Source organism: Dermacentor andersoni, chromosome 9, assembly GCF_023375885.2.
Source record: "Dermacentor andersoni chromosome 9, qqDerAnde1_hic_scaffold, whole genome shotgun sequence".
NCBI classification, from domain to species: Eukaryota; Metazoa; Arthropoda; class Arachnida; order Ixodida; family Ixodidae; genus Dermacentor; species Dermacentor andersoni.
Genome location: NC_092822.1, coordinates 51,763,277 through 51,784,783, shown reverse-complemented (window position 1 = coordinate 51,784,783; position 21,507 = coordinate 51,763,277). Strand labels below are relative to the sequence as shown.

Genomic DNA, 21,507 nt, shown 5'->3' with positions numbered 1-21,507 from the left:
AGCGTTTGTCCTCACCTGTTCTGTGTGTCCTTGTGTAAATTATTCAGGCTTGGTTTTCCGGTTAACATGTCAGACCAACTAGCCCAACAGTTTATTCCTTCTGGAGGAACTGCAAAGGCGCTTTATTTGCAGATGCTAGCTGAACGTGGAGTAACCGTCATCACCGGCCAATACAATTTTGTAGGGTGCAATGATTGATTATGCAAGTGGGAAAAGAATATATAACCTTGGATGGCCAGGTAGGGGGGAAGGGGTGCAGGCATCATTAAATGTAAAACAGTATCATGTTCATTATGAGTTTCAATGCAAAAGGAGGGTCCAGAACACTCTTTGGGGCTCGGCTAGTGGTACAAATGCGCAAAATGGCCAAGAAAAATATCCAGGGAAGCTTTTGCCATTCCCACAATGCACCTCAACTCCTGTGCTATCCACCATCTTTGGTTCTATGCGGTGCGCCCGTAGCCTTCCAAGTAGCTCATTCACTCACCTGCAGGGTAGCCCAACTTCCCTAGCGTGGCGTGCTTCGTCATGGCACGCCATGGGCTCTCGCCGGGATTGGGCGTTATCACTTAGCGATATAAGCCCGCCAACATCCAAAGAAAGCGCAAGACAAAAGGGTTAAGCAAGACCCTCTCCCCAGCTTTTCTTGAGTGTGTCACAAATTACTGCCATAAGCTGGGTGCGGAGACCACTCTGGTCAGGGCTCACATGTTGCAACTTGTACTAAATGCAATTGGCACATTACAGCGAGTCTCATAAGTTACCCTTTCAGAGCTCTCTCTGCGTGTTTTCTTTTTTTTTTCGGAAAAGGATGGCTTTTCAGCAAATAAAACTAGGCCAGAAATTTACGTGTCAAATCTTACTCCCAATCCACAAAGCAGGGATGTCATAGTGCCATCGCGGATCTTACGCATTTTTGGGACCATTCAGCGCAGGAAAGGTTCCATGAAAGGTGCTGGTTTGGGGTTTAGACTTCATTTCTGATGCCACGTGTGATCTTTCTTCCTTTCTTTCTTTACTCTAGAATAACCCTGCATTGCCCTTGGGGCTTACAGTTCAGGCATTCAAAATTGCATTTCATTAACAAGCAATGGGCGGGGCTCAACAGACTGAAAGCAGCAGCTTGGCATAACAGGACCTGCCTATTGAGCTGTTCCCTCTCACAGCTGAACTTGGTTCTGTCCAAGAAGCTCACGGTGCCTTGAAAAATTGTGAAAGGAAAGAAAGAATCCCGTCTGAGAGAACATCTATATAGGAATGGATGATTCGTAAAATTCCGTATATGTGACAATTCGTCACCTGCTTGCCCACCACTCGGCTCATATCAGAGACTTATTGCAACAGTAACTAAAGTTGTCGAAACTTACGAAAAAAAAAATTACCTGCAAAGCTTATGCCCGTTTATTTGTGGCGGCTTCTGTGAAAGTAAACAAGCCTGTGTGAGGTTGCAGAAGCGAAAAAGTGTGACAAACTTTCCGGGTTCTGATCGGTGCAGTAGTAAATCTGCAGTAGCTCCACCCCTTCAGCTTTGCCTGCACGGGAAGGAAAAGTTCGCGGGTACAGTTCGAAGAGGATGAATCTTGGGTGTCCATGGACTCTTACAGCTTCAGACACTGTACAGGGAATTTGTGGACCTTGCAGGCAGAAGTTGTGCCATCGCAGCAGCAGCAGCAGCAGCCATCGGGACCAGGTGGCATGGGCTATCTGACCGAGCGGTTTTCCCGCTCTCTCTCGCTCGACCAGCAGCAACAGCAGGAGGAGCAAGGCATGTACAGCTTTCTGACATCAGGTCAACTGCTCCAGCTGGTGGACTGCCTGCTCGAGTCGCACCGATTCGCCAAGGCCTTCAACTCTGATAGCGAACAGCGCAACCTCCTGTGGCGTGCGGGCTTCCGTGGCAACGTCAAGCCCAACCTGCTCACTCAGGTAGGTCACAACAGCTTCTTTTATTAGGGGGAGCTAGATCTTTGTGTGCATGCGTGCGTGTGTGTGTGTGTGTGTGTGTGTGTGTGTGTGTGTGTGTGTGTGTGTGTGTGCGTGCGTGCCGCAGTCTGGTAGGGTCACAAACAACTCTACACTTTAGAGCCTACAAGCTGCTGTTGCCTTGTGGCTTGAAAAGACAACAACCCACGAGTTCCCTCTTCATGTTTGTATGAAATCTTAACTGGCTTGCATGTCACTACATGCTATCTGCCAATTGTGGTAACTCCACTACATGTTTTGCGTGACGTGACGTATATATCTGGTTGTCCAGTAATGGTGGCTGTGTTTGCAACATTTAATTGTGACATCAAGTAGTACTTAGTGTTTGCACTTGTCTCTGAAGTTTATCTGAAAGCCTCTTGTGTGTTTTGTGTGCTTCCGAAATGCGTAAGCGCGCATAATTGCATTCATACTTGCTGTCTGCACCAGTTTGTGTCTCTTTATCTGAGCCCTGTGTGTGTCATATGTCTAATCATAAGGATAGAAATGGCATAGAAAGCAAAGCTTTCTCCGCCTTTTTTATTTAGTTTTGGCACATCTGCTCGATCAGCTTCTTGCTGAGTAAGGTGGGGCAGTCTTAGAGGTGGTGCAGTAGTTAACTAGGCCTATCCCAGAGACAGTGTAATCCATGGTTGCAAGGATCACACTGGGTCGCTTGGCGGGCGTTTTTGCTTCTTCCGGGCACGCACGTAATTGCTATGCTGCAAAACGCATTGCGGAAGATGGAACAGCTTCATGGAATTTGATTAGCTGCTTCTCGAAAGCTTCGCTCACGTAGATTCAAAAGCGTGCATTGTATCTTCTGCATTTTTTTTTTTCACACTGTTTGGTGCTCTCACAACATGGTGCGCGCAGGAGGCACAGAGCCTGGCCTGCGTGCTGCGCATCCTCTTTCGCATGTACCGAGACGAGGGTCGCCAGGAGGCGTGGCACACAGTGCAGGACCGTCTCATCGGCGTTTGCCGAGAAGCGCTCGAGTACTACCTGGCGCTGGCCACCGAGAGCCACCGGGAGTCCTGGGACTCCCTGCTCCTGCTCTTCCTCACGCGTGTCCAGCGGCTCGACGACGAACGGGTGAGCCCACTAGCTCGCGGAGCGTTCATTCCGAGCCGCACGATCGTGGCACCGAGAGTTTTGCATAGCAACTGCTAGAATGACATCTAGGGAAAGTGTCTGCTGGGGCCACAGTCTCGATAAATAGACACTTTTAGCTGAGCGTTAACCGTCTGCTTCGCTAGGAATAGCTCAGCGCAAGAAGTTTTCACGCAGCTATTAAGTGGGAACACTACCGCAGACTTCCGGTAATCTGACTCACCTAATCGTTCGCGTCTCTTCTCTTCATTTGTTTGCAGTTTCGGGCCCACGCCTCGGTCTACTATCCGTACCTGTGCGAGCTGACCTGTATGGAGGTGAAGCCCGCAATACGGGCAGTGCTACGGAAGTTCTTCCTTCGTGTCGGAACCGCCTTCAACATCTCGCACCACTAGTCGCCGTTGTTGCTTACACAGACATGTTTTCTTTTTTCAATGCCCTCTGTGCTGTTGTTCTTTCTTTTTGGTCGATGCACAGCAGGTCCACTCGAAGAAGCGAACTGGTGAAATTAATGTGCTACTGGTGAGAATGTTCAAGGATGCCAGACTAGCAGTAGTGCATAAAGCAGTTTATATTACGTTGGAAACCTCATGTCCCGGCAGTCCATAGCATGCATGTGCTCAAGATATTGGACTGGTAGTTGAGTTGAGCTTTCATTGAAAGCGTGAGCGTGCAATAGGTGGGAAGCAGTGGAGGTCCTTAAATAAGAATAAAGAAAGAGGCCCTTTCTTCACCACACCTTCCTCCGGTGATGTCCAGTTATATAATGTCCGAACAGCAATTTGTGCATGACGAGAAGATGGCGATCTTTTCTAAAAGACGTACAGATCTTGTTTGTTTCATCTTCTTCCTTTTTGCATTTTAGGCATGCCCAAAAGCCCTTTTATAGTGATTTAGCCTCTCACCTCTCTTTTACATGTTAATGTGCTTTAGTGCACAGGGGTGATGAGCTGGCGACCGAATCAAGCAATGCGGCAACAATGAAAATGAAAAAAAAAAAACGAAAACGGATGAGCCTTTTGAAATGTCACCGTTGGGGTCAGCGCTGAAAAGGAATGATGTTCTCTATGCAACGCAAGGAACATATGTTAGGACTTATTGTTGTGGCTACCTTCTTTCTTTATTTCGTCATTTTTCTTTGTGAATCTATGCCGTCCTGAAGCAGTTTGGGCGTGGAACAGGACATCGAAGGAATCATGGCCACACCATTTTTCTAGCCGTGCTGACTGTCGTACCATAGTGTATTTTTCTCGGAGTCATTAATTTATTTTTGCCCAGAGAAAGCAGAGACATTCCAGCGTGTGTGAGTGTGTTTGTTGTGTGTGTGCGTGCTTGATGAGGTGAGAAACATTGTTGCTTCTTTTTGTCTGCACAAGAGCTTGTATAAAAAGCAGGCTGTGGCCATAGAGGAAAAATAAATGAAATAGATTCAGGCTTTACCCTGTGTTTTGTGTTTTTTCTATTTGTGCTGCATTAGCATGTGGGTGCAGAATAAAAGCATAAGCGAACCTTGTTCCAACTGAAACAAAAATACAGGAAACCCTCATTAACTCAAACTGTGATAATATCTCGAAATATCAGTTAAGTGGAAATTTTTTTCTGGCCGTGGTGTCGGCCCTTGCGTTTTTCACCTCTTGATTGGATCAGATCGGAACATCTCAATATCTCAACTTCAAAAATGACGGAGAAAAGGCAACAGCGCGGCATGGCAGCATTCCTTGCCCTCACTTTTCACCCGTTGGCAGCTTGCTAGCTGAGGCCGCACTCCCTGCTTTTCGTTCTCCCCTTTTTGTCCATCACTACTCGCGCTTCCTTGCTCGTCTGCTCACTCCCACTTTGTTGTGGCCTCGCGCAGCAGCGGGGAGCTGGGAGCCGAGGTCTTTCTTTTCTTTCCCTCTCATTTACAGTGCCCTCAGTGACGCCATCAATGTGGCCACAGCGTATTAATCGCAGATGTTTATTTTCACGATTACGGTTATCTCGAAACTCCGCTTATCTCAAAATATTTTTCCAGTTTTTACAGCTTCGAGATTTGACGGACGTTTACCGTACCTTCATTATACATCCGACATCCATCGTGAGCATGTATTGACGTGTATACCTTGTTTATATATTCCCGGTGACCATTTTTTACCTTACATTTTCACCTTTCACTGTTACAATGTTATTGCTTGATGCAAGGTATGACTACACATATCGGGAGCCTTTGTGAATGTTGTTGCTGATTCTACAGTGAAACAAATCATTTTCACCAGCTAACCACAATTGGATTGCGTGCACGACGTGAACAGTGGTGCACACTCTGCAATGTATGTGAGCACCAGTGGAGTGCACTGGAATGTATGGTGCTTCATGTATAAACGGTCAACGCACGTAACCTGCAGACCAGAGTTTGACCACTGATAACTGTGCTTGCCGCTGTCGCTGTGCTTTGTGTGTTAGTTATTTTTCTGGGCACAAGTACGCCCACACAAGAGTCACAACAACATGACAGTATGCTGATATTGTCAAAAAAACAAGAATTGTGATCGGGTTCATGTGAAAGAAACATACGGATGATGTCTTTGACGGGACAGTAAAGGGCCTCATGTTGATTTTGATGGCCTAATGGCAGCTTGCCATGCCAATATGTGGCATGTAAGCAACACTAAATGGCAAAAACATGCACTTGGAACCGTCGTTAACCCTTTCTCTACTGCCGACAAGTGTACTAGTCATTGAAATTTGTACCGATAGTATAGTCGGATGATGAGTACAGTCCTTGAGGAAACGTACCTCGCAATGTGAACCAGTGGCATGCATACCCATCAGCTTGCTTCTAGTTGCAATTTTTTACACTAGATGGTGTTGTTTGTCAATGGTAGCTTTTGTTTTTCTTTTTTCCCTTTCTTTTATTGTTTAACCTAGGTAGGACATTAGGCAGTATAATAGCAAGAGCTTGGTGGTGCTACCCACCGCCCCATTCCAAAGGGGACGCTCATAACATCTATCCATCCATCCAGTGGAATTGTGCGTAGTACTTATGGGCTGCCTTAACACCTGCATTCAAAACATAGTTGCCTGCGCACCACATTTCTGGAAAGTTTCTGGGCAATTTCCTGCTGCACTGAGAAGGTTAATTTGCAACTGCGGGATTGACAACTTGGCTTGCAGGCCATGTGCCAGATAAGCCAAGCCATTGGCCAAAGTACATACATGTGTCCAGAATGTATGGTTTCAAGTTGCTCTTACTTAGCATTTGACATTTCTACTGCCGGAATAAATATTTCAAGCTTCCAGGAAATAAATGTTCGCTTCACTGCAACCGAATATTGCCTCAAATGTGGCAACTTTGGCTTCGTTTAGCATTAAAAGACTTGCTGCAGTGAAGCACGGCCAGCCAAGTTTCTTGCTTGCTTCATTATATCCGACAATCGTTTGCAGTTTAACCTTGATATAATGAACAGACGTGTAATGAATTATTGGCTATAACAAAACGAATCTAAAATTTTTCTTGTCGTGCGTTATTTCTGTGGAGTATTATCCTGCAACTTTTCTTGCTGCACGTGGCCCAAAATGTGTTTCTGGCAGCAAAAGTGTTTGCGAAAGCTTTTCAGGTGCCTGATTATTTGGACCTGCATGCTTATTGGAACACTTCATGGCACTGCGAATTTTTTTACACCGTTTTATTTTTCGCACATTACGGCGGCCGTGGACAAATTGGCTGCCATGCGCATCGACTCAGCACTGCACCACTACTTTGGTTGCAGACTTCCAATGAATCGGCGTAGGTTATGCCTAATGACTTACACACTAGGGCTGCGAGGAAAATAGCTGACAGCTTGCTGAGTGGCTGGCGACAAGCCATTGCTGGGAGCTCACGCTGTCGGTATATTGATACCAGTAGACTTTATTGGTGATAGAGTGCGAGGTCACACGTAGGAGAATGAATGAATCAATGAATGAATGAATCATGGAGTTTTACGTGCGAAAACCACGATTAGATTGTGAGGCACGCTGTAGTCGAGGACTCACATTAGTTTTGACCACCAGGGGCCGCATTTCAATGGGGGCGACAAGGCCACACGTGCTCCCAATGTGCGGGACACGGGCGTTCTTGCATTTCGCCCCCATTGAAATGCGGCCACCGCAGCCAGAACACGTATGGGATAGACTGATGATTGTTTGTATATATATATATATATATATAAGTTTGGGGCCACATGTCCAAAAAATGAATTGGTTGGCAACTGTACTATGTAGGAGCAATTTGAAATGGCACGTATTCTGGACGCTCGTGCGCATTTTGACAGGCTGTTTGGCTTCTTTGGATCGCAGCCAGCAAGCCAATGTGCCGGTCCCATGTGATAATGCTCACGCTAAGTGCACGGTTGTATGTTAGCAATGGTGCAAATCGCGTATATGTTATTTCTTGTTGCACCCGTGCTACAGATCGGCGCAGTAAGCCTCCTACGGGTTATTAGTATTTGCGAGATGCCCTTTGCTGGCCCGTCAAAAACATCACGCTTGCGGTTTTTTTTTTTGCATAGACGTGATCACGATTTTCTTTTTTCCCATTTATATCAGCATTTATGTTTATAATGAATTTTGGATATCATGAATGTATTTTCGAGCTTTGACTCTTGGGGTACGACTTTTCTGGTACCGGACACACAAGAAGGACTTTTTGCATGCTTTTCTATGAGTCGACTTGCCCTTGTGAAGGACGCAGGGGTATTACTTGAGCCAATCCTTTAGTAACACTTCACAAGTTTACATGCTAATTGCATGTTTGAGATCATCTGAGTGCAATATTTTTGTCGAATTTCAGGGGGCTCACTTAAAATGCCTGAAGCAGTTTTGAAGGAGTTATCTTCTATCTATGTTCGTGCATGTGTGCGTGCTCACATACTGCTGCACACAAATACACTTAGATTGCATCTAATATGATGCAATCTAAGTGTATTTGTGTGCAGCAGCATGTGCATTCTTTTGGCCTCGTGGGAGAGGCCTGCATGTGTTATTTGGCCACAAAATTAAAGGTAAGCAGAACAGTTTCAAGCATACTGCTTTCGTTCCCCAGAGCACTTCAATCACATCAGCTTGGGTGTGCAAATGCATATTGACATTTCTTTCTACATATTGAGATGTGCTTAAAGTCGGGGGTGGGGGGGCTTGGCAGGTCAATTGTAGCATTGTCGCAGCCATTCAACAAGCATTGGAGGTGATTTTATTACTAGTCATGCCTTGTGAGGGGCACTTCTAACATTCCAATTTGTTTATTAGTGATATAATCATGATTTATCAGTTGATGTGGCATGCGCAAAAACAGGAAGGCAGGTATTGTTGCACAACTGCATCCATTTCTCCGAGGCTGTGCACATGACAGTACACCTAAGATTCTTGACACAGCATACTGTTTCATACATGAGCCTAAATCTACCTGGTCGTGAATTAGTATATGTTCACCTTGGTTTCTTTAGGTTACCAGTTAATTTTCATTCGTGTAGTCGTGCATTATGAGCGCTCTGTTTTACGAAAGGCACACGCATTTTGTCCACTTTTGTATGTAAGTAGGTGTGAAACCATAAAATATAATGGAATAGTGCTTGAGGTTGTCAACAAAGCAAGGCAGCTAATGTTCTGTGTTGCAGCTAGACTCGCTTGCTTTGGGTGCATATATCTTTAACCCTTTACCTCCCAAGTTATTTTTGAAAAAAGTTTGCAAAGTGCCAATTTTTTCCAAGTACTTGGTTGAATCGACACATTAAGTAAATGCCTGAAACACAATAAGAATAATGTAGTTATTTACAGAACATCCACTAAAATATTCACTCGATTCAAGCATTGTGCCACTAGCTCATCTCCATGCTGCCCAGTGCCATTATCAATGTTATGGAACTGGATCCAGCCAGTATAAACTCTTTATCAACCCTCATCGATCATTCACTTATAGGCAGGTTTAATTAAGATAGAGTTCATTATGGCACTCAAACCCACTACTATCGGTATTAGTGAGTTGAAGTTAATTAACCACATTTAATTAAGATCGAGTCAAGGCACTTGAACCCTCAACCTTTGGTGGGAGTCGAACCCACGACCGTTGGTGTTAATTAACCCTTTCAGGTGTCAATGAATTCTGCTGATTGAAAACTTAGTATCATTGCATTTCTTATATATTCATAATCATAAAAAGCATACGGCTACAGAATAGATTAAGAATTTTCAATTCTTTAATGAGTTTCATCAAGTTTACAGAATAAGAACTCCATGGAAGAGCTCACTGCAGGAACATCACATATGAGAACATCAACTATTCATGTCTAGCAGGCTTGAAAAGCACCTATCCTGCCTGGATAGATACTTAAAATTCAGGCCTGGTGCAACACTGTGAAAAACCATGAAAGGAGTGAACCCACCACATACAACATACTTGCACCGAGCAACTACACACAACCGTCTATCTTATTACTCGTTTTACTAAAACATTTTGAGCCCGTTATTCAAACATTCAACATGATTCCAATTAGAACAGTTTCAAGATGCATGCGACACATTTTAATTGTCATTGCTTCCATGAATGATTTTGCTGTTGACGTACTTTCTTGGCATACACAATTGTGTACACAATGCCTTAAAGAGTTAAGGTTTAAGGTTAATTTAGCAAAGCTGTTGCAAAACCACCACTGTGTTTGCTAAGGGGGCATGTAATGCTTTATTGATGGTTCAGATGTTTGTTCTGAGCTTGTTCTTTATCGAAACGTGTGCTGTTCTGTGTGTTGTATGGGTGATTTAAACAAATGTATGCAATGTTTGCTTCCCTTTGCTGAGTGCTTGTAGCCTCTGCCTTACATGGGCATGATTCACTGCATTTTTTGCATGCTTAAGGGGGTATGAGCCATTGCTTACAGGCTATGAGCCTTACATTACGGATAAATTTTTCGTTGGGCAGGTATAAAAATGCTTGCGCATTTAAAATTTCCTTAATTCTAGAGAAAGTTGGCTTCACTACACTGCTTTTTCAGCGCTAATAATGTAACGGAAAGTGAACGTCCCAAACAGTTGTCCCAGCCGAAACTTCAGGCAAATCCTTATATTTTTCCTGCATGCTTCAATTCTTTGATCTGTTTCACATCCGGATTCAACGCTTCACTGATATATATGAGCGTGTGTGAGTGCGCGTGCGCTATACTGGTCGCCACCCTATGAGGGCCCTTTCTCCACTGAAGGGAGACTTTAAGCCCTGATTCTGAGGGTTTCATTAGGGCCCCATCCATACCCCCCAAGAAAAAGAGAGAAAGAACCACATAAAAGGATGTCGTGAAAGTATTATTTTCATTTTGTGCTCGTTTGAAGACTTGCACTTCAAACGAAAAATCCTGTATTATTGACCTTGACTAATCATAATGCACTGCAATGTACCTTTCCGGAAATGCTCACTCATTGTCAGCAGTGACCACAAAGCAGTATGGGAAGTCGGAGTGGCGGTCGCTGCTGACGGTGCAAGCACATTTCTGGAAAGGTCCATTGACAATTAAAATGTTCCATGTTCCATGAAAAATGTTCCATGCGAAATGCGGCTGGCATCTGATTAGCACATGTACTTGGGTTTCCCGGTATATTTTGGTTATGCTAGCAGTGGCAGCTATTGAGAAACTTTTTTAAAGTAATAATTGAACATTTTGATATCTTCAGACGAGGCCAGCACCTTTCCCTCCCCCCTTTATTCATGCTTTAAGTGACTTTCGCGTGATTTCTGGCCTGAAGTGTCAATAGAATGGTGGTGTTTCCTGTATGTGCTTTTTATGGATGAAATTCACGTAAGTTCAGTGAATCAGAAGGTTATTTTAGTGCTGTGGATGAATATATTTCGCCTTCAGATGGTCAGCAACCGTCCTCAGATGAGAGTGCTTTAGAAAACATATAGCGACTATGAAGACCCTATATCTGCAGCGCAAAGCCTGTTCTCCATGGATGCTCAGGAGAATGCTTCGAGCACTACCGCAGAGTGCTCAAGTACGGTTGAGAGCTGCAGGAGTGAATAAATATTCAGAAAAAAAAAATAAAAAATATAAAATCACTGTGTTCCTTTACCTGAGCGCTTTTTCTGCACGGCGTCTAAATGCGCGAAATGGCTCCTGACTGATGGCCCCACCAAATGGGTAATTGCGCATTAGCACCAAGAGTATTTCAGATATTCATATTTAATATACCATCTATAATAAAAAATGTCGCAGTTCTGCTCGAAAAGCAAAGCATCAATTGCAATAGCAAATTATTAGACAGCTATACAAAGTAAGGTTAGTAAGCTTTATCGACCATATAAACGTGTAAATATTCACTAATTACTAACCAAATTGACAAGCATGGTGTCACGTGCACAAGCAAACATAAACACACCACTTAATCGCTCGCTGTCAGAATGCTGGCGTGAGGAAGAGCGGCAGCAGCAGCGAGTGACTTGACTGTGCTGCCTGTTGCTTCAATGCGATAAGCGGTGAGAACACAGCGCACGCGAAGCTATCAGCCCTCGGTGCACTTAGACTATGTACCCATCGCTGATCGCTTTCAAGATGGGGTCTGTGCAGTCACGCTGAGCTGTGCCCTATGCAGCCACCGCTGGAGCAGAAGTGTTGCTCGTGTTGCAGTCGATGTGTTTTCCTTTTGTGTCTGTCCTTGCGGCAATTATGCCTTTCAGCAAATATACCACACTAGGCCTACATCGAAGCAGTTCTCTTGAATTCAATACATATTAAGGCGAAAGCTTTAGATCTCTATGTTTCAAGGTCGCATAGTGAAGTACAGAAAATCGGAGCGCTCGCGCCACTGCTCGCCTGTTCGTTGTCATCCTCTTCCACATCACCACCACACCGATGCCGCTAATAATGCCAAAAAAGGCACCATTAATTATTAGTTAGTTATAAATAGAGTTCATTAAGGCACTCTAACCCACGACCTCTGGTATTAATTAGGGCAAAGTTGATTAAGGCACAGTTAAGGCAGCTTTAGTTAGGACATTCAAACCCACAACCTTTAGTGAGAGAAAACAAGTAATAAGAAGTAGCAACGTATTCGAATGAGAATGTCTAGTAACTTAAAGGGCCCCTGAAACGGTTCGGACAAATTTTGTAGACGCGTAGGGTACAGCTTAAGTAGAACATTCGCACCACAATTTAAGTGAGGCGTTACGTATTAATGGAGCTACACGCGATTAGAAGTTACCCTCCTCCCCAGCCATGCTTTTCCTCCTCAACTCGTTCGCCGAGCGAGTGGGGCTAAGCTCCGCCTTCACTGGTCCTGCGTCACGATGCGACGTCACATCGTCAACTTCCGGTTGTTTTGAAGCCCGCCCCCGCCCGCGCGAAACCTCTCCGCTAGCCGCTTGGCTGTCGACCCCAAGCGAGAGCTATCGAAGCAGCGTGCGTTGCGAGCATTCTGTCGTAGCGCCGAACGTGTCTGGTATTCCGTTAGCCACAGGCAAGCTGGTCATATCGGCAAATGACTGGAGGCATAAACTCAAGCTGATGAAGGAACTTTGGCGCAGACGTACGTGAGCGGCCTGATCGGTCTGCACGGTCCAGACACTTTTGGCGCAGCGCTTAACCAGCCAAACAAAGCGCTAATATTGCTCTAGCCAAGTGTAAAACATTTTAAACATTTATAAAAACAACGTGTTGATGATTACACTCCTGCGAAAAATACGCACGAGCAGCAAAAAAGAATACGCTTCGTTGCTGCTACTGTGTATGGTTGAGCTCTATGCCACCAGGTGGCTGCACCATGCAGACCATTCACTTTTGCCCTTCTGCTCATCTCGGCTCATCCCGTTACGGCACAGTCAAGCGGCCAGACCCTGTCCCCTTGCGCTTACGTTTGCCTTAATACGGGACTCGCGAAACGCTAGTGCGTTAGTAGTCTTCCGGTGTAAAGTGACGGCTACAAACGTGCAAATCCTGACGCCGATCGGATAGCGGCAGTCCGATGCGCAGCAGCCAGTTCGCTCGTACGCTGCCCTGCAGAGGGACACGATGTCACAGCTTGACATATTGCCAGTCGCTACGTTTGCAGTCCACAAGGCAACAAAGTCGAATCATAGTGCTCGCGAAAAGACTGAGACCAACTCTGACCGCGGAGCTCTCGTCAAAATGGAGTACGTTGTAACACAAGCAGACGACACTTGCTGTGTGCCGGAAGTGCTTAAGTGTATTGAAAAATTGTTCTTGTGCATTCTCTTTCTGCTACTTTCTCTTTATAAAAACAAATTAACTAACATTCCAACTATTACGAAGATCATTTGTTTACCATAAAGTTGGAAAAATTATCGATCACGCGCCCTGGTCAGCCAATCGGATAGCTCGCCCCACTGACGTCATATGGGTTATTTCGGTCATATGGGTAGGGGCGGCTTAAAATTCCGCCGAGCAGTGCGCTGCGATCGGCAGCGATGTGCATTTTTAAAACCTTATAATAAATTACACGCTTTACGCAGAGCACTTAGATGTGTCAATTAATGATCAGAAGGACCTACTCTAACGACTCAGTACGCTTGTAGAAAATCGTCAAAAGCGTTTCAGGGTCCCTTTAATGGGTGCCTCTTGAGCACGCAGGCTTTTGCCTTCACCCTCGTTGGCGTGTGCTAAAATGACTGCCAATTTTTGTCTAGTGACTGCAAAGAATGAACACTATATATGTGCATACGTATAGCATATATTATATATGTGTAGTCGTTATTGTCAAGACACTGTGAAGAAATAATGTGTAGTAAATATCGACGATGATTGCCAATGTAAGCAAATAGCCCGAAAGAACAAGCGAGCGAACATTTTCCTTACTGGGCACATCACAAAGCAACTCGTCGCGCAAAAGCCCCCCCCCCCCTGTCTCCCTCCCTCCATCCGCAACTCTTGCAAGACAGCACACGCGTGCCAGTACCCCCTCCCTCCCTGCCCCTCCCACACACCCTTTCCCTCGACGCCTTTGTTATGTGTTTGTACCGCAATGAATTAGCAAGTCCGACCGCCAACCACGTCAAACAGGCGAAAGGGACTTTAAAAATTTCGCTTAGAATTTTTAAAATAAATTAGTTGTATTATCGTTATGTTTCCTTATATATATATTTCTACATAAAGGAAACAGTTTTTGAAAATTTGGTGTGGATGATTATTGATTAGTTCTCAGTGGAGTAATAATATATGTTGCCTAGCCAGCACAGAGACGTACGCTTTCACGTTTGGTATTGTTTAAACCAACGCCATTAGATTACAAATAATAATAATAAAAATCTAAGAACGTTGATTTAAACTGGCAAACTGCATGGTTTTTCTTTGGCTGGATATATATTCTTTTTCCCTTGTCGGAACTTCGTACGGCCAGTGCAATGCACGTGTACATTAATTGGTTAAATAAATAAACAAATACCCGAACACTTCGCTTAAAATAATTATGTAGAAACCGTCCACGATGATCGTCTATGTAAATTAGCCCGATCGAAGGAACGAGCGAGCAAACGACCGTTTTCCTTGCCGAGTCCGACCGTCAACCAACCTCAAAAACCGGCAAAAGAGGCAATGAAAGCAGTGCAAAATGACTACAAATCGTTCATCTCGAGTCCTATGCACGAGCAAAAAAGATATCTGAACCATAGACGAAACATATTGACCTATTCAGGGAACACACACACGAAAATAATAATAATAAAGACATTTCGAATTCTAAGCCGAATTATATGTGACGAGTTCATTTATTGATTAATATTCGCGCGGCATAGTCGCTGATATGAACAGTTTCTTCAAATAGTTCCCTCGCTTGCTGCCAGAAATTAAAATTGAATTATGGGGTTTTACGTGCCAAAACCACTTTCTGATTATGAGACACGCCGTAGTGGAGGACTCCGGAAATTTTGACCACCTGGGGTTTTTTAACGTGCACCTAAATCTAAGTACACGGGTGTTTTCGCATTTCGCCCCCATCGAAATGCGGCCGCCGTGAGCGGGATTCGATCCCGCGGTGCTGAACGGGGATTCGATGAAAACGCGCAACACTTCATAAAGCCACAAATGAACCGGCGTGAACGCACGGAGCAGATCGCTGCCTCTCGTGCGCAGCACCATCGCTTCGTCACGTGCGAGATGACGTGCTGCTTCGGATCTTTCCGTTGTGTAAGTTTGCGTTCTGTGGTTGTGCGTGTGCTCTAGCTTGTTTCACTGGCGTTGAGTTCGTGCTGTGATCAAAACACTTCGTTACATTTGGACGCGCGCCGCGCTGATACGCGATTCGTAATATCGCGGGTACGGGTCAGCCAACGCGACACCGGCCTCTATTGTCGGGTCCGGTTTTGTTTTTGTTTTTGCGCGCAGCCTGGCGCGCTGCCATCGGAGAGCGACCGCGGTTGTGTCTGAGCTGACGGAGGCGCCGAGCCGGTACTGAGCACGTGGGATTTCCAGTTTTTTGCTGCAGTGCGCTTTTTTGGGGCGCGCGTTGTAGATGTCGAGAGGATTTAGAGACTGGACAGTGGCTGCATAGCGAGGTCAAGCCTCGGCGAAGGCAATGGCCCCGATAGAACTCGAAAACAAAGCCGAAGAGGAGCAGCGGCTTGTGAACGGCGCCGACGACAACAAAACGCTGCCTCGCGGCCCGCCGGAAAAGATTGTCCCCGCGGACACCCTCAAGCCGCTGGAAAAACCTGCCGGCCCTAAAGAGAAGTAAGTTCGTGAGCGGTTTTGAAACTTTCATATTTTGACCAGTGATTTGACGCCCAACATGTGGTTATGTTTCCCGGCGTTTGGTGAAGGCGTGCCTTTGGACTTATTTAGAGTGAGCTGTAGTGTTCTACGTGACATTATTATGCTGGATTTCGCTGCTATAAGCAAGCGGTACGCTCGTGCTTCACGGACGCATACGCGTTGCGGTGAGCGGTCAAAGACCGCTGGCATTTCTGGCCTGCCGCGCACAAGTGCAACTTCGGTTCGTGGGGAGCAAGTTATCGATTTCTCCCGCTGTTGTAAAGGGCTGGCGGTCAGCCTTCTTGCGAATCGCTGTTGTGGCGTTGAATGCCTTCCCTACGAGAGCATAGTGTTTAGCTGTTACGACACTGCTTAACAGTTTGTGAGAGTTCGTCATCGCCTTTTTTTTCTCCACTGTTGCACGTGGGCTTTCTAGAGAAGGGCTGGCGGCGCACCGGGCGCGTATTTTTAGCCGCGACTGCAGTCGCGAAACGTGCAGATTACAACAGCAGCCAGTCACATACGGGGCCGGCGAAGCGGCAGCTCCGCGCATCTCTCGTACAGTAGCCCCGGAAAAGGGGCGCAGAACGAGCTGCGAAAGCTTTTTTCCTGTTCGCCAACCGCGTGCGTCTGAACGGTAAGCTTATGTTTTGCCGGCTGTGACCTTGCCATGACGAGTGAACACAACCCACCGAGCTCAGCCAGTTCGGACAGGTGAGTGGATGCTCGCAGTCGTCTGCGCGGATGGCTGGCTCTATTCAATCGCACTGTACGCGTGTTCTATTGTCAGTCAGCGCGGAAAGCGTGATGTTGCGTCAAAGGAAGTCGCTCTGTAAACGAGGTTGTGTGCCACGCCAGCCGTTTGCTCGTACGGGAACGCGCTATCGAAACAGATACACAAGGCAGCGATGCGATCGGCCTTGGCTTCGTGGCCACGTTTAGTGGTGCAACCGTGGCCTCCTTCCGGGTCAGCTGAAAAGCGTGTGTTGCCTGGCGTTGCACTTAAGGGCACGCGTCATGTTCGATGTATTGCTGTCATCATGTCGCGTGAGAGGCAGTCTTGCCTACATACCGGCTTTATGGTGCCTTCTGTACCGATAAGGGCGGGCCGTAGATCTAGGGGAGCTTGTTCTTGTGTGATAAGTGCCAACGATTCTCATCTAAGTGCTGTAGTGATTATAGTTGATTTTGTTCAAATTATCTTTGCTCGCGCAGGGCCGAACTACCGGTTGATGTTGAGAGGTGAGAGTGAGATTCTTTAGATTCCGGCATCACATATCGTGCGTCTTCGGTGTCGTTAGCGGTAGTGGAAGTTTTGTTTTTTGCTAGACGTTTACTGTTGCTACTTTGTTGCAGCTTTCTGCAGTAAGTATGCTAATTCTTTTGTTTCAAGATTTGGAGGGTTGGTGAGTAGTGTGTTTCTCATGAAATAAGTGGGCTGTATTACTCCTACGTTTTTCTTTTATGTCCACGTAAAAAAAAAGAAATAATAATAATGGTCTAGAAGTACCATTACGTTTCACTACATGGCATCTGCTCTGTTTGGTATGGATATTAGTTGATTAGTTCTCAGTGCAGTAAAAATGTTGCTGCAGGCAGCGCGGATGCTTTCAAGCTTGACAATATTTGAACGCAATCTGCCCAGCTTTTCTTCGGCTCGGTTTACTTTTTTTCTTGTCAAAACTGTGTGGGATCAGTGATAAAATATGTGTATATAAATGTTTCCAACCTTCCTTTCAACGCAAACTGTAGCCAGAGAAAGTCTCTTTTTGACATAGTGCTCTGTCCTTCCTCGAAGCCAGATTGCCTAGCTGATATCAGCTTCTGCTAACTTTTTGTATGTGACACAACTTTCCGCAGGAAAACATTTGATCGCAACTCTTGGAGTGAAGCCAGGTAACCGGGTCAGCTTTTGGCGCAGGCTCCTTACAGTACCATGATATTGTTGTCAGGAAAACCGCGTTATATGTAGTTTTCTTTTTTTTCTTTTCGTTTTTCCACACAGTGGTAGCTTCGACGATGTGGGAAGTGCCAGCGACCTCCTGTCTGAAACCCAGACACCATGCATGTCTCCCCGTCGCATGCGTCGGGAGAGGCTATGGTCCGGGTCTGCAAAGGACGACTCCCTGCTGCTTACCCGTCAGCGTACAATCTACACAGCAGGACGACCTCCCTGGTACAATGTCCAGGGCCAGCTCATGGAGCCTTTCGTCATTGGCATCTGTGGTGGAAGCGCTTCGGGCAAGACGACGGTGGCCAAGAAGATAATCGAGGCGCTCAACGTGCCTTGGGTCACATTGCTCAGCATGGATTCATTCTACAAGGTCTGATTCTTTCTACACATCACAGCATTGTGATAGGACTTTATGAACGTTCCTACCGAAACCAGTGCTGCCTGCCATGGTGGCTTAGTTGCTATGGCGTTGCGTTGCTAAGCGTGAGGTCGCAGGATCACATCCTTACTGCAGCGGCCACATTTCGATGGAGGCAAAATGCGAGATCGCCTGCGTACCTTGCGTTGGGGTGCATTTTAAGGTGCCCAAGGTGGCAAGAATTAATCCAGAGTTCCCCACTACAGTGTGCCTCATAATCTTATCCTGATTTTGGCATGTAAAACCCCAAAGCTTAATTATTTGAAGCCAATTATTCCTAAGTAATTTGGTCCAAAACATATCTCCATATGTGCCCACTTACAAGCATTGTCCCTGGTCTTATGTTCTACACCAGGCAAACTACCTGCAGGGCATTCAATATCTTTGTTCCCAATGTTTTGGACCAGTTGTTCATGTTGATACTTCTTACAGTATTGTTATTTAGAAGCTGTATTTTTATCTTACTAATTGATTGCATTCTTGCACGTGCAGCCGTGTATTCAGAGCACTGTTTTTCTTGCCTCTTTTTATCTACTGGGAATGATATTGTCTAGATTATGCATTCTTCGTTCTTGCAACTGCTGAATGTTGCTTTGATTTCTACTACATCAATGTTATTTGCATGTGCCAGGCACTGTCTGTCGTGAGTTCCCTTTGATGGGCTTGTGATTTTGCCATGGACCGGCATAACGTAAAGCTATTCCATTCTGTTCTTTTATTTCAAATTGGCCATTAGCCCTCCATGATATGTCAAAATGTTCAAGCTCTGCCAATATAGGCGTGGTTCTGGCCCATATGGGCTGAACTCGAACCATTCTGATCTATCGCAGAGGTCTAACGGCCAATTTGTAATAAAAACAGATTGGAATAGCTTTACGTTATACCGGCCTTGATTTGCATTAAATAAAAAGAATTATTCCAGCAACAACTTCTTCATACAAAATCAGGCTGAGCCATAATTTAGCCTTAAACATAATCTTTCAGCTTAACTGGTTTACCTGTCTTGGGTGCCTAAAGGTAAATATAAATGTTTATTTAACCCACTTTGATGTATTACTTGTGGAATTGTGAATATGTCTCTATAGAAGGGATTTAGTACCTGGCATGTAAGCCATGAGGCGAGCCAGATTGCATGTAAAAATTAAGGAAGGGTGACAACACCGCTTCGTTCTAGCTGCACCAGCTCCTTTTCACGTCATAGATTGACATCACTTGCTTGGTGCTAGTTGATTATTCACCAGTGTAGAAAGGTAACCATTACGTTTCAAAGCGAGCAAACACTGAAAGCAGCTCCTCTCAAGCTTGCCAGCTACTCTCAAATTTGCTGGCATTCTCCTAGTATAACCATGTACCAACTAGCCCAACAAGCCACTCTCATGAAAGCAGCACCATTTGCTAGTACTGTTTTAATGCTTGGGAAACCCTGTATATGTATATGAAGATAGTGTAGAAACTGGGACATCACCAATGCTGCAGTTCAGATGAAAAGGAAAAAGTAAACGAGTTCTCGCTTTTCTTCAATAGCCAGCTTTCTTTTTTCTTTTATTTTTTGAAATTGTTTTTAAAGGATAATCCATCATCATGGTTAGGCTGTTGTTGTGGCGCTGGGCATAAGGTCGCAAGTTCAATCCGTGGCCTCGGCGATCACATACCTATGGGAGTGGAATGCAAGGAAACCTGTGTGCTTGGATTTAGGTGCACATTAAAGAACCCCAGATGGTCAAAATTAATCTCGTTGTGTGGTTTCTGCCGCAAAACCGAAAACAAAGCTTGCGTTACTCAGTTTGTTTCTGCATTGCTTCATACCTTTCTGGCCGTTCTGCTTCTGATAAGTTGTGCTGCTCTTTTTTTTTCCTTTTAGAATTAAATAAATTATGGCGTTTTATGTGCCGAAACCACGATCTGATGATGAGGCATGCCGTAGTGGGGGACTCCGGAAATTTGGATCACCTGGGGTTCTTTAACTTGCACCTAAATCTAAATACACGGGTGTCTTCGCATTTCGCCCCCATTGAAATGCGGCTGCTGTGGCCAGGATTCGATCCCGTGACCTCGTGCTTAGCAGACCAAGACCGCAGCCACTAAGCAACCTTGGCCAGTGCTATGCTTTGTTTAGCAGATGGAGAAAATAACAAAAATTTAAGTTGGTTGTTGCAAAATATTTGGTTTGCTTCAATATTCGAAAACACCAAATATAGTTCATTTTTGAATATGAATAGTTAGTCTGTAATATTTGACTTGTAATCAAAACTTCAAATATTTGCCCATTCCTAGATTTTTTTTTGCAAGTTACAATGCACAGCTAAATCTTTAATTGCTATGAGTAGAAAAGTGGTGCTGCCTTCGCGTTATTTAATACTACCTCGCCATCACGTGCAAAAGTGTGGTTTTGTTCAGGAAGACTTTGCATGACTTAATGCTACCATGCCATCACATGCAAAAGCATGGTTTTGTTTTAGATGAGTTTGTCTCCTGGCAGAATAATGCCTGCAGCTGTGATGTAGGCATGTAGTTAAAAAAAAAAAAAAAGAAGCAATAGAAATCTTAAACGTCTGTGCAGCAACGCACACTTATTGCAGCAGCTTTTTAGTTTCAAAAGTGGCTCAAAAGGTCAAAATGCATAGGGTTAACGAAAGTTGCACTCACTCCTGTTAAGCCACCCATTGTTCTGCTTTCCCAATTCGCAAGGTAGGCTATCGACGTCGCTTTCTCTTCCGAGTGTTGCTGGCATCAGGACTTCTACTTTTTTAGAGATTGCTCAGGCTAAAATATTCTGCTCACAAAATTTTCATGTGTGTTTGGAAATAACCGTTGCAGGTGTAAACACTTCCAGAGATAAGCTTCTCATTGCACCATAAAAACTGGGTCCCTGAAAATCGGTTGTCAGTCCCTGTATGAAATATAAATAAGGCTGAATTTGTGTGTATTTAAATTTTATGCCAAAACCCCAGTGCCAATTTATCAGTGTGATGTCATAGATTTCAAAGCATCTTCTTGTATTTGAGGCATTGCAGATAACTAATATTCCCAAATTTTTCCAAGATCAGTTTTTTGGCCCCATTAGAATACAACATAGTCCATCCTTACTGATAGATTACTAGGCCCCACCAGACACTCAAAATTCACGACGTCACAAGCTGGTGCAGTAACTTCAAGATGATGTCTCCATGTGCGTTTTTTTTTCTTTTCTGGCCTACTGAGCCTCATTTCATGTTACAGTGCCTTTGTTCGTATTGTAGAAGGGTACATTACTAATGCAGCTCAAATTACTTTCTTCTTTGTCTGTTTAGCCCCTTTCACTGTTTCCTCTTCAATGTGATTAGATTCTTAAGATGCTTCACATGCTTTCTTTCCGGTGT

At 44.9% G+C, this 21,507-nt stretch overlaps 2 protein-coding genes across 5 annotated transcripts in view; both read left to right on the top strand.

The window, feature by feature from the left end:
• Window positions 1-4,514, top strand: part of Sec71 (ADP ribosylation factor guanine nucleotide exchange factor Sec71) — a 64,071-nt gene extending 59,557 nt beyond the window's left edge. For both annotated transcript variants that reach the window (XM_050175864.3, XM_050175865.3), the window contains exons 26-28: window positions 1,642-1,926; window positions 2,839-3,057; window positions 3,336-4,514. In XM_050175864.3, coding sequence (XP_050031821.2) covers window positions 1,642-1,926; window positions 2,839-3,057; window positions 3,336-3,470 — 639 coding nt within the window. In that variant the 3' untranslated portion in view covers window positions 3,471-4,514. The remainder of the gene's footprint in view (window positions 1-1,641; window positions 1,927-2,838; window positions 3,058-3,335) is intronic.
• Window positions 4,515-15,199: 10,685 nt separating this feature from the next.
• Window positions 15,200-21,507, top strand: part of l(2)k01209 (uridine-cytidine kinase-like lethal (2) k01209) — a 38,052-nt gene continuing 31,744 nt past the window's right edge. Inside the window, exons 1-2 of one of the 3 annotated variants that reach the window (XM_050175860.3) lie at window positions 15,200-15,755; window positions 17,782-18,100. In XM_050175860.3, coding sequence (XP_050031817.1) covers window positions 15,601-15,755; window positions 17,782-18,100 — 474 coding nt within the window. In that variant the 5' untranslated portion in view covers window positions 15,200-15,600. Of the gene's footprint in view, window positions 15,756-16,109; window positions 16,491-16,530; window positions 17,019-17,781; window positions 18,101-21,507 lie in introns of those variants that run through there. The other 2 variants (XM_050175861.3, XM_050175863.3) reach the window with 2 other exon arrangements.